The 19,163-nt window shown below is 41.0% G+C and overlaps 1 protein-coding gene across 1 annotated transcript; it reads left to right on the top strand.

Moving 5' to 3' along the window:
• Positions 1-433: 433 nt before the first annotated feature.
• ZNF317 (zinc finger protein 317) lies at positions 434-17,349 on the top strand. Its single transcript, XM_010999190.3, has 8 exons — positions 434-732; positions 4,996-5,051; positions 11,291-11,413; positions 11,761-11,900; positions 12,384-12,510; positions 13,016-13,111; positions 13,599-13,681; positions 14,157-17,349. Exons 3-8 carry the CDS (start codon positions 11,383-11,385, stop codon positions 15,474-15,476), a joined length of 1,797 nt encoding a protein of 598 aa, XP_010997492.3. The 5' UTR covers positions 434-732; positions 4,996-5,051; positions 11,291-11,382; the 3' UTR covers positions 15,477-17,349.
• Positions 17,350-19,163: the final 1,814 nt, after the last annotated feature.

Below are 19,163 nucleotides of genomic sequence, written 5' to 3'. Positions count from 1 at the left end.
ACCTAGGGTGTTTTCCCTTGGACAAGTGGAAAGATGGGATTGCTATTATTCGAAGTTGAGAAGATGGAGCCACGAGTTTGATTTGTGGCATTTTCATGTGTTTGTAAAATATCCACGTAGAGAATATTTCATTCCGTCTGGAATTCATGGTAGACGAGTGGGGTTGTGGCTGGAAATTTGAGTCCTGTATGTAAACAGTAAGAGTCACGGCTGGCACAGAAATTATAAAACGAAAAGAAGCCTGAGACTGGGTCCAGAGGCACTCCAACAATCATAAATTGGGGAAAATGTGCGCCACCACCATACTCCATTTAGGCACTGCCGCCACGCCGTCTAAACTCGAGGACTACATTTCCCAGAACTCTCTCTGCCCCTACTTCCGGGTTAGAGGCCGGTTATGAAGTTCCTAGACATTTAGAAGGCGGAAGTGAAGCGGAAGCCATTACTCTCGAGAGGCGATTGCCGCTATACACATGGGCAAGGGGGGTGGTCCACTGCGGCTTCCTCTGAACTTTTGGTCCCCGCGGCCGACTCGACTTTACGTGTGAACTCCTCGTCCCTTCGGCAGCAGCTTCCGGGGCTTCCGCTCCCCGTGATTCTACCCTCAGTCGAGTAAGCCCCGGTTTCCTCACTTAACCATTTACTCCCGGCCTTCCTGAGGACAGGAAAGGCCCACAGGCAGGGAGGAGTAAAGGGGAACGGTGACCTGGAACCGGGAAGCCAGGAACCCAGGTGAGGTGTATGTTATAGACCCTGTGATCAGCTGTATTAAACCGCTTGTGACAAAGTTTAGGACCACTGTATTTAGCGACTAGAGGGAGGCAGTGGTGAACTGGTCCAAAAAACCTGACGTCTTGGGATGGGGACGGAAAAGCCTGGCCGGAATGAGTTTAGGACATTTTTGGAGGGTCAGGAATTGGAGACAGCAAGGATAAACTACCCACCTTTTGCTTTGTGGTCAATGTTGCCTAGTATTAATTGGAGCACACTGGTTTTCTTTTTGTAGCATTTATCTTGAATGCTTTTTACAGTTAAACTTTTCTGCGTACCTATCTTTATTAAATTTTAGTCGACTCTCCTGTAAATGGCCTCTAACTAGATTTAAAAATTCGCTTCAACGTTGTTGTTTCACTTGAGAGTTAGTGCATTAATTATTGTGACTACAAATATTTTGCGTTTTTACTGTCTTATTTGATGCCTTCTATTTATCCTTTTCACTTAAAATATTATTTTAATGGAACATAAGACATACAATGCCAAAAAAAATGAAAACACAGAAAATCAAAAGAACAATAATGCGAATCCACAAACTAGGCCAAGAAGAGTAAGATTACAAAACCTCAGAAACCTGTATTCTGAACTGCATCCTTCTCTTTCCCCGTGATTTACTTTGTGGATTTTACTGCTTATGTTTTCTCAGAAATGTATTTCCTAATTTTAGTAATTATTTGTGAATGGACACACAAGTATTTTTAGAGACATCCTTTTTCCATATTGATGGACGCACACATTTTAATTTAGAGATTTCCAAGTATCTTATAGATCATGTTCGTAAACCTACCCATTCTTTTTCATATACATTGTAACTTAAATTTTAGTCGGTTTATGAAGTTCCACATACTGGAGTTTTGTTTTCAAGTTGTGTTGAATCTGTATGTGAATTTTGAGAATAATGGCCATCATTATGCCATTGAATTTTACCATCAATTAATTACATCTTCTATGATGCCTTTCAATGAAGTTTTAAGAGCATCAGCAAAAAAGGATTTAAGGATTTTTGTTTTGGTTTTTTTTGGCTGGGTTTATTTCTAGGTAGGTAAATGTTTATATTTCCCTTTTGCATCCTACACATTTTGTATTATTTCTTTGCTGCACAGCCTAGAGACTTCCAGTAGCAAGTGGAAGTTTGGACAGCAAACTTCAGGCAGTGCTGTATTAAGGGGAATTAATTTGAATAATGTTTGCTGGAGGCTTTTCGGGGGGAAAGAGGAGGCATAGTATTTATTAGGTAAAGGAAGATCCCTTTTCCTACCTAATTTGACTGTTTTTGTCCAACAGCTGAAGGCTTTTAATGAGTGATATACCCCTCTCCCTTATCTACTTTGATATGTTGATGTATTTCAGTCACCTTAAATTATGCCTAGTCTGTGAAAAATGCTAGTTCTGTTCGTGCATTGATTGAATGAAAAATACACTTTTCTTATTTAGTTGATAATGTGAATTAAACCAATTGATTTTGTAACATTACATTAAATTTGTATTGGTAAGTTAACTAACTTGGGAAAGCATACGTACTTTTTTTTTTATCATTTTTGGTTTCTGTTTGCCAGTATTTTTGTTGGATGATTTGTATCTGTGTTTGAGTGAAAGTGGCTTGTAATTCCTTTTCTGTTTTCAGGTATATGCCAGCCTCACACAGTGGGGTGGGAGTATTCCTTCTTGTTTCTAAACTGTGGAATATTTTGCCTAAGAGTAGGATCATTTGTTTCTTAAAAGGCAGTTGTACCAGGAAAGACCATGGAGGTCTGGAGGTTTCTTTGTGGAAATTTTTTCAGCTGTTGTTTCAGTCCCCTTAAGAGTCATAGGTACTATTCTGCTCAATTCTGCTGTGAATCTGAAGCCGCTCTAAACAAAATAAGTATTAAAAAAAAAAGAGAGAGAGAGAGCCATAGCTACTACTCAGCGATTAAAAAAAGAGTAAAACAATGCCATTTGCAACAACACGGATGGACCTGGAGATCGTCATTCTAAGTAAGCCAGAAAGAGAAAGAAAAAGAACGTAGATATCACTCATATGTAGAATCTAACAACAAAGAAAAAAAAAAAAACAAACAAAAACAGAACAGGACACTAATGAACTCATCTATAAAAAAAAATAGACTCTCAGACATAGTAAACAATTTTATGGTTATGGGGGAATGGGGGAGGGAAGGGATAAATTTGGAAGTTTGAGGTTTGCAAAGGTTAACCACTGTATATAAAAAGATTAAAAAAAAACCAGATTTCTTCTGTATAGCACAGGGAACTATATTCAGTATCTTGTAATAACCTTTAATGAAAAAGAATATGAAAATGAATACATGTATATATATGCATGACTGGGATATTATGCTGTACACCAGAAACTGACACATTGTAACTGACTATACTTCAATTTAAAAAAGTCACGGGGCATCCATGTTCTGTATGTTGTTATGGTAAGTAAAATTTCTTAAGGAATTTATTCATTCTATCTAAGGCTAAATTAAAGAGTCAAAGTTGTTAATAATGTGTTCTTGTATTTTTAATGCTTGCTACATGTATAATGATTTTTCTCATTTTTCATTCTTTTATTTACATGTACTTTTTTTTTTTTTTAATAAATCCTGCCAGAATTTTGACAAGTCTGTTTTTCTCGAAGAACTTTTGGCTTGATTGAACCACTTTATAATATGTATGTTTTCTATTTCACAACTCTGTTTTTATAATTTTCTTTCTTTTACATTTTTTGCCATGTTTCTTTACAATTTCTTACCTTGGGTACCCTGCACACCCCAAAGAACTGCAGCGATAGTATTTTATTATATTCAGTTCTAAATACTATCAAGTATGACTCCTTTGACATGTGAATTTGGGACTTTTCCATTTCTGTGACTTTTTCTAGTTATTTTTTGGTTATTGTTTGCTAACTTCATTGCACTGTGGTCAGAGACTGACGTCATTTTCTGAGACACACAATGTGACCCATGTGTGGTTGGATTTTATAGTTAAGAAATACAATTTCATATTTGTGCAGTCTGCATGTAGTTACTGACTTGTCTGCTTGAGCTGTATTAGTGAGAGCTCTGGTGGTGGCCTAGTCCATTCTCCTTAGAGTTCTGCCCTCACCCTGTTTTTGAGGCTGTAACATATGTAACACACACACACACACACACACACACACACAGCTTTTTACTGGATTATACCTCTTTTCCTTATATAATTCTTCAGCTTCCTCTATTAGCTTTTTTGCCTTAATTCATTCTGTCTGATATTAATATATTTAAACCAGATTTTAAAAAAAAGTATTTGCCTTGTATATCTTCTTTTTATTTCCATTCTTGTCGTATCCCTATGTTTATGATAGCTCTTGTAAACAGCATAAAACTGGGTTGTTTTACTCTATTTTGAGAATATCTATTTTAGTTGAAGCATTTGGTCTGTTAACATTGTGTATTAAAAAATTTGGTTTTTAAATTTGTTTTTTCTCTCTTTGAATTTCTTTTCTTTTGAGTATTTTTTACTCAACTTTTTATCTCTGCACATTTTGAATTTATCTACATATTTACATACATCCTGAGTTTATTTATGTCGATGTTAGTGGTCACCCTGGAGAATTCTTAATCCATGCTTGTTCATTAAGTGTGGATTTCTGATGCATGTTATCACTCTCCTGATTTAACATGGGTTTGTGATCATGTGTGTTAACTGTCTTTTTTAAACCTCAGAAGAGATTATTATTACATGAAATCATTTTCAGTTTCATTATGTGCACACATGTGCCACTTTGTGTGCTTTCTTTGATTTCTGGACTCTTTGGTGTAAGTTCTTATCACTCTTTACTTTGGATCCTTGATTATTTTTCTCCCTGAAATACATCTTTTAGGATTTCTCTTTCCTGTGAATGGCAAGCCCGAATATACTGTTATTTTGCCATCTTAATGGACATTTTGGTTGTTAAAAGGAGTGTATACTCTTTCAGAGCCATGAAAATGTTCCACTATCTTCTGGTTTCCATTGTTGCTAACAAAAAGTCAGGTGTTGGCTATCATGTTTATTTCTTTAAAGCAGCGATTTAAAAAAAAAAAAAAAGTGTGCTCTTTAGACCAAGAGCATCAGCATCACACAGGAACTGGTTGGAAATGCATATTCTTGCACTCCATACCCCAGATCTTCTGAATCAGAAATGGGATGGGGCCTAACAATGTGAATTTTTTGGTTTATTTTTTAAAATACATTTTCACTGTGTTTTAACAGGCCCTCCAGGTGATTCAGATGATGCAGCTTGAAGTTTGAGAACCGCTGGTTTAAAGGTAACCTGTGTTTTTTTTCTCTGACTGGATCCTTGATTATTTTTCTCCCTTAAATGTATCTTTTAGGATTTCTCCTTTCTGTGAGTGGCAAGCCCAAATATACTGTTATTTTACCAGCTTAATGGACATTTTGGTTGTTAAAGAAGTGTATAAAAGAATAAAATATTCTTTTTCCTATTGGTGTTCTCTGGTTCATTGGTATTGTATCTAAGTGTGGTTTCTTTGTATCTTTAATCTGTCTTCTGAAATGAGAAACCCACAGCTACTGTATTTTGCAGTATCTGCCTGTGCTCCTTCCCTCTCTTCTTTTCGAACTCCATTTAGAATCCGTGCAGTCCTTTTCCCTCTGTCCCCCGTGGCTCTTAATCGTCTTTACACTGATCATCTCTTTTCTGTGTGTCCTCATGTTTATGCTCTAGAAGAGGTTTTTAAGTTTAAGCTTGCGTAAAAGTCACCTGTAGTGCTTGTTAAAGCAGATTCATCAGTCTACTCCAAAGAGTCTCATTTAATTGGACTGGGATTTGAACTGGGCATCAGAATTAGTAAAGCTCTCTAGGTGATGTTTATATAACTGGCTTGAGGACCACACTGTGTGATACTCTAGGGGAAAAAAAATTTTTTTTGGCTGTGTATAATCTGCTGAAGCTATTTACTTAGTCCTCTCTATTTGCCTTTATTTCAACAATTAAAATTGTCCTTTTAGAAATCAAAATTTTAAAATTTCAGAGTATTTATTACTAGCTTGTAAATGATTTTTAAAGATATCTGTCTCTATTTTGTGTTGCACTTAGAATAGTTTTGAGTGGAAGGTCTAATCAGGATATCTGGATTGCCTTTTGGAAACAGAAGTCTTAATCTGCCCTTTTATTCCCTGGGACATTTCACCTGGTTGGTTGAAAGCTTGAAGATAATAAAGTATACAGAAATACTGATTTACAAATGTAACACATTTCTGGACTGAGAAAAATGGCACACAGTGTTCTCACAACTATTGGTGCTTTGTCTGTGTCTATGAGAATCACACTGATAGAAACAGTTCCAGCAAGGGTAGAAATATCACTCCTTAAAGTAATAAAAGAAACATTCTCTCTGTAATATCTACATCTGCAAATTCTGAATAGCTTGGGACAGTATTACAAAATTGAATATGGAGTTTTTAAATCAAATACTGGAAGAATTATGGCCACAAAGGAGAACTCATAATAGAACATTTTTAAGGGTAAAATTTGTGTTGGACCAAAAAACTGATGAAGGAGGCAGATCTTCTGTAATAGTGAGAAGCAGGGATGAGGTTAGGGTGAGGGAGACAGGAATCCTAGGGTGTGGAATCCAAGGATGCATTAACCCTGCACTTGTGTGATGTAGAAAGCGCCTCTTTGAATTTTGTACTCCAGCAACCTCTCTTCCCTCACCCTAGTTGGCCCTGGTAGAGAGAAACACGGATCCCAGTGACAATGGGGTAAGAGTTGTCAAAATGAAAAAATGGAACTGGTTTCACTGTGTTAGGAAGAAGTTAAGAGAGAAATTAACCTCAGTAGCTATTCTTCCATCCCCTTTATTTGTGCTGATCTCAATCTGATTATCGTGGTTTTGTTTCATGTATCATGTAGAAACAGGGCTCAAAGCTCCTTTAACAGATCCCGTAACTGTTCCTGGGTCCCTCTGCTCCACATCCAGTCACTTAGATGCTGAAGTATTCCTGCTCCACCTGTGTTCAAGCTCCCTGATTCTAGCTCTGCAAGTGTATCACCAGATGAGCAGCAGTCCAGAACTTCGCTCTGGCCTCTGGTTTGCATTACAGTGAGACTGACAACATCCCACAGGTCGGAAATTGATGAGTGCATTCTCCAGGCTTGAACCATCTGTGTATCTGTCCCACACTGGTGGTGGTGGTGAATGGTGGGGGCCAAGGTGTGGCTAAGCCATATGACTGTGTCCTAGCTCCTGGGTCAGCAAACATCTCATAGGACATGAAGGGACTCTTCCCCCGCAAGTTCCATAGGCCCCCCCCCCCCCACCTTGTGGTCTCACTTTTCTCAAGATACTGCTTACCTCCCAGGGAAGTTGTGAGGATTAAGTCAGAGTCCCTGGAAAGACTCAGGGGATACCTTGTACATAGTAAAGCACTGCATGCTTTATTTGTCATGTTGGTATTGATGTTGGCAAGAGAACTTAGGGGACAGACACTGGAGTAGAGATTTGTAAATTGAGAATTGAGGAATAAGTGGGAGGTCAGGGTGGAGACCTTGCACTTCCGTGATGCTCGGTCTTTGTTAACTGAACTAGCCTTTCCTCAGTAGTAATCTGACGTTGGACCCAAAGGCACAGTGAGAAAGAGCTTTGTAAATGAGAATCACCTCTACTTGGGAAGAAGGGCAAGGATTGTTCCAAGTTTGACCAGAGAAAGCTTGCAATACCTCTTTATACCCAGAAGGTGGCAGCACCTGATCTTGGAGCTGTAGGTACCGTAGTTTCTAGCATGAATGAAAGATGGTTAACATTTGTGTATTTCCTCACTGCTTAAGGGGAAAGAGAGGGGAGCTAACATTTGTTGAGAATCTACTGCATCAACAGAACTGTTTCACCCTCACTGTCCTCACTTAGGTGGTAGTTAGACAAATAAACTCCCTTCCCACCTCCCAAGGGAGGAATGAACTCAGGCTTTGCAGTTAAAGAAATTAGAGCTCAGTTCCCACCCTTGCCACCTGCTGTGTACTTTTCTGGAAGTTACTTAAACTCTCCGAGCCTGTTTGCACACCTGTGATGGTGCTGTAAGGCCTATCTGATTGGTTTCCTGTGGGGTTCAGGGAAATCCAACACTGGATCGTGCTTAACATAAAGTGGGACCTGGGTTCCAACCAATGGCAGTGCTGTTCAGTCTCTTTGTAAACTGACAAAGAGAAATGCAATTACCATTATTATTGTTACTTCACCCACAGTTTCATAAGTTGTTCCAAAGAGTATTTTTAATTTTTGTAATTTACTTGCATTTTATTATCTCTGATGTGTTCATATTTCTAGAAAAAAGGTTAAGACTGGTGTTTGGTAACATTTAATTACAGCTCAAGGAATTAAACAGCTTGCCCCTTATTTTCCAGTTAACAAGCTATAAAATTGTGTTCTATTTCTTACCATATTTTACACTTATTCTCAGTTTTTGATTTGAAAAGAAATTAATTCACCAACTTGGCAAACAAGGGTTTTTCCCCTAGCATATGAGAAGTATGTCGGTAGCTAAAGAAACTGCAAGTAAAGCTGTTTGGAGAGCAGTCTGGCTACACTTACTGAAAGGCTTGAAATGTTCATCAATGCTGACTAAACATTTCACTATCTAGAAATTCATTCTAAGGAAAAACTTGAAAAAAAATCTGCAAAAATTTAGCTGCAAAGATTTCTTCCAAGTGTTGTTTTTCTACTTGTGAAAAATTGGAAATATTCTAAACATTTTACCATAGGATCATTTGAATAAATGTGCCTGTTTAGAAGCATATAGAAAATGAAGACATTAAAACGGCAAAACATTAATGAAAATGAAAAGGCACTATACAAATAGTATAGCTGAATCTAAATTTCACCTGCAAAAGAAGATGCAAGAATATCCAATATTTTTGACAAAGAAGAACAGTGATGAGTGACATGTTGTCTTAGATACAAGACAGTAAAATAATGTGTATTAATGGAGAACCAGACAACCTATCAGTGGGTTAGAATCTTAACTCCCTCCCCCCTGCCCCAGCCCCCTTGCCCCCATAGAGGCTTCACGTGTATATGGGTGGCTTGGTCTCTTTAGGACTTCAAAGGTGTTTGAGACTGATCTGGGGGAAAAAGATACAACTGAGATGGCAGTAGCACACACAAGCTTTATCAGGCGATGCTCTGACAGGTTAGCAGGTTGCACATGGGGATGCCTCTCCAGCAGGAGTCTGTCCAGGGGCTAGGACGTGACGGGAGGGGCAGGAGAGAAGAGTGTTTCTCTACTCAGAAGGGGAGTGAGTAAGGGACCTTCGGGGGGGGGGGCTCTAGGACCTGGCAAGGAGTCTCTGGGAAGGAGAACTCTGAAGGACAGCAGAGTTTTGGAGTCTTAGACTACAAAGCCTTATCTTATTAACAGTTAATAGCTGTGCTGGGAGGTTTTGTGGGGTGTATTAAGCAGGCTCTAAATGGCTAGAAATTTCCTTGTTTTGGCTATTTAAAAATAATTGGATATGTAAAATTTTGAGTTTGACACCAGTGGGCTTTTGAGCTGATGGATCTCTGCCTTTAGTGAGGAAGTAACCTAGGGGCCAATAAACAGAAGTCGTTTTGGCTTATTTATGTAACAGTATTATGGAAGAGTCATTTTCACATTGATAGGGAAAACTGGGACTCTTCAATAAATGATGTTGGGAGAATTGTATACATCTTCAACAGAATTATCCAAATGGATGGAAGAGCTAAATACAAGACAATAAAAATATTGGAGAGAGTGCTTCATTGAAAAAATTAAAGCCTCTAAGGAAAAAATGCAGGAAATTGTGAAAATGTGGAAATACTTATCTACATGAAAAATAAAAATTTTTGTACAACAGGTGATATGAACAAAGTTAAAAGAGAGGCAACAGACTAAGAGAAGGTTCTAGGTACTGCATATAAGTGGAAGTGTAAGACATTTTTTGTTTGTTTTGTTTTTTGTTTGGGCTTTTGTTTGTTTTTTTCATTTGAAGATCTAATTGGCTTTATTAGGTGATTTATGAATTGGGCAGCATCCATCTAGCAGCTGGTAGGGTGCTCCTCAGCACTGTTAAAAAGACTGCCTTCCCTAAGGAATTGCTTTGTTCCCTAATTGAAAATCATTTGACTCTGCACATGTAGATCTATTTCTAACTCTTTTTTTCATTGACTTTTTGTCTATACTTATTCCAACAGCTCTTCATCATGGTGGTAAAGTTAGTAGTATGAATCTTCCAGGTTTGTTTTTCTTAACATTGTTCTTGATCTTCTAGCTCTTTTGCATTCTGGTACACATTTTAGAGTTGGCTCATCGATGGCTAGAAAATAACCTGCTGGGATTTGGATAAGGACTGTGTTGTTTCTGCAGACGAATTTGAGGAGAGAGAATAAATACCTTAGCACATTAATTCTTGCGTGAAAGCGATACAGCCCCTCGCTTACTCAGGTCTTTGATGTCTTCCAGCGGTGCTTCGCAGGTTCTATCGTGAAGATGTCCTGTACGGCTTTTATTTGATTTATTCCTAGGTATTTTGTGTATCTTATGCTATTATAAATGGAAGTGTTCTTTAAGTCTTTATTTTCCAGTTCTTTGCTGAGGTATGTTTTTTAGTTGTGATGACTGTTAAATGAGATGCAAGATTATTTCCTGAAAGCAAGGGTAACCTAAGACAGTTTGGGGGTTTAGAAAAACTGGTGAGATTTTTACATGGTTTTTGGAGACTGGAACATTGGAATGCTCCATATGCTTTTCTGTAGTGTAGCCGCTCCTTGTAGAGTTACAGTGACTTTGAGTTTTGAAAGCTGCTAGTGTGATTGTGTGTATGTAGACCTGTCTTTCCAAGTATCTCCAGGGAGGAAACAGATGGCTGGGATCATACAGGGCTGGTCTTTTGTTCATTAGGGGTATAGTAGGCAGATTATAGGAATTTGGACAGAAAATGGTGGAAGTGTTACATCATGATGAATCTCAGCTGGTAGGTGGGGAGTGAGAAGAGGAATTTGCTGTTAGAAGCACGGGTGGCCTGGAATCCCCTCTAAGCGGGAGAGTTCACGTAAGAAGGATGTTTGGTAGGAGGTTTTGTCCAGAGAGCACATTTCTGAATCACTGTGAGGTGCAGCTGATTCTCGTGATGACAAGGCCTGGGTGTCTCTGTTTGTGATACCAAAGGCGTCGGAGATCAGAACACAGTCCTAGGTGCATCCTCATGGATACTAGAGCCGTCCTAACCCACAACAAGCCTTTAAGTTGAAGAAGTCCTGGGGCCCAAGTGTTTCATGAGTGACAGAGTTTAACAGAATTGTGTGTGATGACAAATTACTTGGGAGGGTGAATCTGAATCTTACTTGAGGTAGGTCAGGGACCTTCACCACCTCGAGGTTTTACCTTAGCAGAGTTAGGCCCAGGATGAGACAGAACTTGCTTCTCAAAAGGAAGAAATGCTGAAACACAGCAGTCAGAATTGTCCTGTGAGCAGGAGAGACAGAAAGCCTTTGGCCACCCCTAGTAGTCTTTTTCTCATTCTCTACAGATGCTTGCTCCAAGAGTCCCATGAGAGCGAGAGAGTAACTTCCTGGTGCCGGCGCCCTGCTGTTCAGGCAGATTTACTACCATTCTCAAAGGATGGCAGCTCTTGGTCTGTCTCCCACATGTGGTGAGTTCTCCGGGTGATGAATGCCCTCAGAAATCAAGCTCAGGCGGCCCCTGCCACTTCACTGCGGGCAAGGGTGTGCACAGCTAGTGGGAGGGCTGCCAGGTGAGAAGTGGAGGAGGATGCATGAACTGAAAGGGGGTGGGAGTGGAGTCCTGGGAGCCCCACAGGTGGCTGCTGCTGACTGAGAGTCTTTGTGAGCTTGGGCGAGACAAGGGGATGTGTAAGGAAGGATACAGGTAACTGGTAGCCATGCAGCATCCTATTTACTATTTTGATAAATACGGGGCAGTTTCCTGATTTTTGAGTATCGGGCAGGCTTTCATTCTCATGGGTCTTCTCTCCTCTAGCTATGTCCACTCGGGAGCCTGCCTGTATCCATGAGCCAGAAATTCCTCTTTCTTCAGAAGACCATTCCTGTCCCCAGGATGTGGACCTGTTTGTGTGCGACGGCCTGGAGCCCCATACATCAGCCAGTGTTGGTTCCCAGGTACACCAAGTTCTCTAGGCCCCTGAGGGTGGCAGAGGCACTTCCCTGGAATGCCGCCGGTATCACATATTAGAATTCTTTTAGATCTTCATCCAGGCTGATCAATACCTACCTGATCAGGTGCAAGAGAAAGAACCAGAGATGGCTGTGAGGCTGTCCTGGTATCGGGGATGTTATGGGAAATGACTTATGTCACAGCGGTTTCTCTCATAATATAGCTCAGAGCTCTCAGGCCAGGGTAGAAGTGGAGAGAGGTTTGGTCCTATGTTGCAGCTGCATTTGAAGCAGTGAGCTAGGATGAGATCAGCTCAGAGAAGAGAAGACACCTGAGGACTGACTTCTACAGTAAATGTTCAGACCCCAGAACCTCATATTGGAAATCCCGTGTTTAGAGTCTCTCATGTTGTCTTTAGGCTCAGCCATCTTTGAACACAGATATACATGCTGAGTTCTCACTGACCCCAGATGTGTGTGGTGTTTCAGGAATCAGTGACGTTCCAGGATGTTGCTGTGGACTTCACCGAGAAGGAGTGGCCCTTACTGGATTCTTCTCAGAGAAAACTGTACAAAGATGTGATGCTGGAGAACTACAGCAACCTTGCCTCAGTGGGTAAGGCTGGCATCATTTCTTCACTTATTAATTCATGAATCAAGTGTTTTTGTTGTAAGTACTTGCTGTGACCCAAAAACTGTGTGGGGATTTGGAACACAGTTGTTTTGTTTTGTTTTTTTAATTTACAACACAGCATGTTTGTTTAAACAATTATGAACAAGCTGACCTGGTGCCTGCCCTGATGGTATCTCCCTTTAGATATTGAGACCTGTCCACTGTTTTGACCTGGGAGGTTGTCAAGTATGTCTGAGCTTGGGCATAGCTTTCTGAGTTAAGAAATCCTCATTCTTTTGAAGGGCAAAATGTGTGGGTATTTATGGTTTTGTGTTTTATGAAAGCCTTTCACTGTGTTCCTTAGAAATTTGGCACCATCACTTTGCTGCTTCTAAGTCAGACTTGTCCACCTTCAGAACACTGAAGACCAAAACACTGACCCCAGACTAATGGAAGGGGTTGTCCTCTGCACGATCTTCCCTCAACATGTGTCTTTCCCCGTGAGTAGGGTGTCAGGTGGGCAAACCCAGCCTCATCTCCCACTTGGAGCAAGAAGAGGAGCTGAGGACAGAGGAGAGGGAACTTCACCGAGGCACTTGTCCTGGTAAGCACCAGGCAGGCACAAGTCCTTCAGAATCTGCTCTATCCAGCAACGGGATGATGGCGATCCATTAGGAAATTTCACCCACGGAAGTTTGAAAATGCTCTTTCCCGTTCACTGCCCCCCCATCCTCTCAGAAGTCTTTTGGTCTCAGTGTCCCTTCATCTTTGAATTGGACACATCCACGTGAGCTCTTTGTCCCATTCTTTCACACTCAACATGCCTGATCGCACTCTTAATGTCATTATCAATGTCAGTCTTTGAAGGATTACTTCTTAGTGAGTTAAATTTAAATTTCTACCCCCGTTACTGCGAAATACTGCACACAGCCAAATTTTCCAGTCATTTTTAGTTATGTGCCTTCTCCCCTTTTACATTCCCTTTCCTTATTTAGGGTTAGTATTTGCAAAGAAAGCCACCTGTTTTTGTCACCATCATCCCACCATTTTCTTTCTCCAGCAAGTTAATATTTTTTTCCAACTTGTTTCAGATTGGGAGCCTCCATCTAAAACCAAATGGTCGATTCTTATGGAAGATATTTTTGGGAAGGAAACATCTAATGGTGTGACAGTGGTAAGATTTCCTTGGGATAATTCTGGATCTTCCATATCAGGAGAGGACAGGGGCAGCTTGAGTTAGAAAAGCAGTTCAAAACCAGGGAGGTAGCAGTCCCCGAGAGGAAACTGAGTATTACCCTCTTGGGGAAAACACTAAACATGGCTCCAGACTTCTTCACTTCAAGTTCCAATGGGTAAATATTCCTACAGCTGTGTCTCAGATATTGACTGCTGGGGCTTAATTTAAACAGTTAACATTAAGTATATGCAAAACCTTTGCAAAGGCTACACACATGGAGGCTCAGGGGCATGGCATTCAGCTGTGTTATTTGACAGGGCCCAAATGGGGCAGGAGCGGTACTTTTGCAATGCAAATTATGACATCATCAGTCATGATGTGCTTCTATTCATGTCAGTTTATGTGGGGATATTCTTAGGAATGTCATGAATATGAGAAATGCTTTCATCAACGCTCACCTCTTAATCAACAGGAAAGAACTCGCCTTGGAGAGAAGCCCACTGACTATGCTGACCTGTTTGAAGTCTTCAGCATGGGTGCTCATCTTACTCAGCAGATGGGAAGGCACGCTGGCAAGAGGCCCTATCACCGCCGGGACTACGGGGTAACTTTCAAGAACAGAGCACACGTAACCCAACATGTGAGCATTTACAATGGCAGGAAAATGCATGAATGTCATCAGTGCCAAAAAGCCTTCACCACGAGTGCTTCCCTCACACGGCACAGGAGAATACACACTGGGGAGAAACCCTACGAATGCAGTGCTTGTGGGAAAGCTTTCAACGATCCCTCAGCCCTTAGGAGTCATGCAAGAACTCACCTCACCGAGAAGCCCTTTGACTGCAGTCAGTGTGGAAACGCATTCCGAACCCTCTCCTCCCTGAAGATACACATGAGGGTTCACACTGGGGAGAGACCTTACAAGTGTGACGAATGTGGGAAGGCATATGGCAGGAGCTGCCACCTGATTGCACACAGAAGAACACATACTGGAGAGAGACCCTATGAGTGTCACGACTGTGGGAAGGCTTTCCAGCATCCCTCACATCTCAAAGAGCATGTCAGGAACCACACAGGGGAGAAACCCTACGAATGCACGCAGTGTGGAAAAGCCTTCCGATGGAAGTCTAACTTTAACCTGCACAAGAAGAACCACATGGTGGAGAAAACATATGAATGTAAAGAATGCGGGAAATCGTTCGGTGACCTCTTGTCACGGCGAAAACACATGAGAATTCATATTGTAAAGAAACCGGTTGAATGTAGACAGTGTGGGAAAGCCTTCAGAAACCAGTCCATCCTTAAGACACACATGAATTCTCACACCGGAGAGAAGCCGTACGGGTGCGACCTCTGCGGGAAGGCCTTCAGTGCAAGCTCAAACCTCACCGCGCATAGGAAAATACACACTCAAGAGAGACGCTACGAGTGTGCGGCCTGTGGGAAAGTCTTCGGTGATTATTTATCCCGGAGGAGGCACATGAGTGTTCATCTTGTAAAGAAACGCGTTGAATGCAGACAGTGTGGGAAAGCCTTCAGAAACCAGTCGACCCTTAAGACACACATGAGAAGTCACACGGGGGAGAAGCCTTATGAGTGTGATCACTGCGGGAAAGCCTTCAGCATAGGCTCGAACCTTAACGTGCACAGGAGAATACACACTGGCGAGAAGCCCTACGAGTGCCTGGCCTGTGGGAAAGCCTTCAGTGATCACTCGTCCCTCAGGAGTCACGTGAAGACTCACCGAGGAGAGAAGCTCTTCGTGTCATCGGTGTGGAAAAGGCTCCAGTGAGGCATTTTCCTTGAGACAAACATGAGAGCACAGGTGTAAGGAAGGCAGGAGGCCTTGATGAACTCATCTCACGGGGCACAGACGAATACCTGCTAACTTGGGAGAAATCTAATTTGTGTAATGACTGTGGAGAGACGGGTTTTTCCACATCACTTCAGAGATACGTGAGAACTCACAGTGGGTGAGGAAACATGTATCCGTGGTGTGAAGAAGCTGCCAGTGTACGTTTAGCTTTTAACAAGCACGAGAACTTAGGGTTAGAAGCCCTAGTCTGGTATTTAATGTCAAAATGACTTTAACACCACCTTGCACCTTCTGGGACCAAGAGTAAGCACACAGGGCGGATCTCTGTAAATTCATCAAGTGGATTAGCCTTTCCTGGCCTCAGTATGTCCCTCATGAGAGAAAAAAACAGTAAAGAGAAAAAAACTACAAAATAAGGAATGTGGGAAAGTCGGTAACAAGGGCCAGCTGTTTGTACAGTGGCAAACTAAGAATAGTTGTTGCATTTTTAAAGAAGAAAAATGTGTAAGAGAGACCACGTGTGGCCCACAAAGCCTGGAATACTCATTATCTGGCCCTTTACAGAAAAAAATGTGCCAGTCCTTGGTCTACAGCAGTGGTTCTCAACTGGGGGTAACTTTGCTCCCCAGGGACGTTTGGCAATGTCTAGAGACATTTTGGGCTGTTAAAACTGTGGGGAGGTGCTACTGGCATGTTTCGGGTGACAGGGATGCTGCTAAACATCCTACAAAGCACAGGGGGTCCCCATGGGAAGGAGAAATTATGGGCCCCCAAAATGTCAGTATTGCTGAGGCGGAGAAAGCTTAGCCAGCAATACCTCCATTTTTATGCAACATGTGGGCACTCACACTAGGTGAAATTTTTATTTAAAAGTTAAAAATTATAATTAATAGCATTCCTTCAGGAAACACATGATGAGAAACCACTCTGCAGACAATCCCTATGTGGCGATAATTTCAGCCACAGCCCTCACTTGTGCATAGAATTCACTCCCCAGTGGGATCTCTTAGTCAAAATGAATTGCACTTAACTGCCAGTCTTTCATCTTGAAAATGGACGCTCGCTCATTAATTTTCAGTCTTTATTTTTAAGGTTATGCCCTTCCAAGTAACCCTTATGCCTCATCACAGAAGGTTTGTATATAGTATTTTTACTATAATTTTATCCTTGATATGTGTTCATTTCCTTTTGGACAACTACTTAACCAATGGAACTTTTTAGAATAGTTACCTGCTGTGTAACATGTGGGTATTTTTAGTACCTGTTTGTTACAAGTGTCTAATTCAAATGCATTGTGATCAGAGCAGAATGTCTTCATCAGATGGATCCTTTGGAATGTTTTTGGCCTCTTGTCCAGCCAAGAGTAACATGTATATAACATAATATATACTGTAGTTGCTTCTCCAGTATCTCTTCTTTCTTATAAAGAAAATCCAAGTTTTGTCTGATCAGTAAGGTGTGCTATTTTTAAAAGTCTCTTACAGATTTTCTTGCGACTGGCACAGTCCATGTCCCACAGCCTGGCCAGTGACAAGCAGATGTCACTGTATGGGCTGTAAGAAAGCTCTTGAAAAGGGTCATTTTTACCTGGATTCTTCTCTACCTTTTTTTTTTCTTCCCCCTTGCTCTTCCCCCTACTTCTCACCTTGCAAGGAGATCTAGTACCTAGTGTTAAAGATCTGCTTTGTGACTGTGAGGATGCAAGCCTCAGGCTAATGGGGATACTGCAGAAAAATCACAATGATCCTGGCTTCCCGGGTGGCCTCTTTGAGTGTCTGCACTTGCCCTGGATTTGTTATTTCCAGACTTCGTATTACATGAGAAAAAATAAAACTGATTATTGGTTTAAGCTGCTTTGGATATTTCATTGTTTAATCTGTTTAATAATTGTTTTATTGGCAGCCAGGGAGGGGTGGGGTGGGGCCTGCTCTACCCAGCTGGATGCTCTCTGTAACCCAAGCACCTGGTAATTAATGAGGCTGGATAGCTGCTACATGTGGGTATAATCTGCTTATATTTTTAACTATACTTATAATTATACTTAAAATTGTTAGATATGGGTTTTTAAAATCTTTAAACCAAGTTTTTTGAACTGTATTTCAAATCTTTGATATACTTAAAACATTTATTTTCTTGACTTGTGTTGAAATAACTACTAGTTTTCACAAAGCCCTAAGAAGTAGGTACCACCAATATCCTTTTGCCTATGGAGAATCTGAACTGAAGCAAGGAAGTTTAAGGTTACTTGTGTGAGGCCAGCCCATTAACAAGAAGCAGTCCTGGGTTTCGGCCCCAAAAAACAAACAAAAAAACCCAAGTAGTAGTTCTCTTTTATGTCAGTGCTCTTTTATGTCAGGCCCTGGTCTATGCCCTGAGTGAGTTGAATTAGGATTTTGGCCTTCATGGTGCTCACGTCTTATTTGGGGTTGAGGAATGTGATATGCAAATGAGTAAAGTGTATATCAGATAGTGGCCCATTCAGTGCTGGGAAACTTAAGCATGGTGATGATGAGATGGATGTGGGGATTCAGCAGAGCTACTGAATGGACAGGGAAAGCCTTTTGTTTAAGCAGACATTTGAGCAGAGACAATTAGCTGCAAGTGTGCGCCATATTGTAATTTGGGGAAGAGCACCCTTTGCAGTTCGAAGGCTAAGAAAAAGAATTTTGCTTGGGACAAAGGGGCCAGTATGACTGGAGTGGAGCAAGCTTGGGAGTCACAGAAGGTGATGAGGTCAGAGCTAGGTTGGGGTCCTGTTCACACGGGCATCTTGTGGCTTAACTGGAAGGACTCTGCCTTTCATTCTCAATGTAGTGGAAAGTCAGTGGAGGGTTTTGGATAGAGGGATGACAACTTCAATTTCTGTTTGTAAAGGATCACAGTGACTTCTGGGTCGACAGGCTAAGTAGAGGGACAAGATACAAACAAACCTTTTAGAAGGCCGTTGCAGAATTCAAGTTAAATATAGTGTTGGCCAGGTTATTAGTAGTAGGGTGTTTTGAAAGTCACCTTGAATACAGCCATAGTTTCATTTTCACTTCCAGAGAGTAATTCTTTGTATTATTATCCCACAATTCATTTAACTATTGCTGATGTACAGTTAGTTGCTGGACTATTTCCGTTTTCCCCAGTCATGAACAATTCTGCTTTAAGAAATTGTGTGCAGGCCTTGCGAAGCACTGGTGAGTTATTCCAGGTGTGAAATTGCTGGCTTGTAAGATTGTGCACGTTGAGTTTATCATAATGGCAAAGTCATTTCTACAGTGTTTGTGTGATGATACCTTGGGTATGTGTCGTTTTATTTAAAACAGGTTTTACTGGAATGCAGAAAAATGCTCAATTCATATGTGTATAGCTAAATTGTCACATGAACATATCCATGTAATCAGGCAAGGAAAAAAAGTATTACCAGAGTTCCTGATACCCCCTTCTTGCCTCAGCCAAATGACAAACCCTTCCTTACTCCCCACAGGTGACCAACATTCTGACTCTGACAACATGGCCTGGGTTTTTGTTTCTGAACCCTATACCAAAGGATCCATACAGTGTATGTTCTTTTTCGTCTGTCTGAATTTGCCCAATATTTTTGTGAAACTGATCCATAGTTTTGAGTATCTCAAATAGTAATACGTTTAATTGTGTTCTATTGTTTGACTAGTCCCA

This window comes from Camelus dromedarius, chromosome 27, assembly GCF_036321535.1.
Source record: "Camelus dromedarius isolate mCamDro1 chromosome 27, mCamDro1.pat, whole genome shotgun sequence".
Classification (NCBI taxonomy): Eukaryota; Metazoa; Chordata; class Mammalia; order Artiodactyla; family Camelidae; genus Camelus; species Camelus dromedarius.
This window is presented reverse-complemented; position numbering and strand designations above follow the sequence as displayed.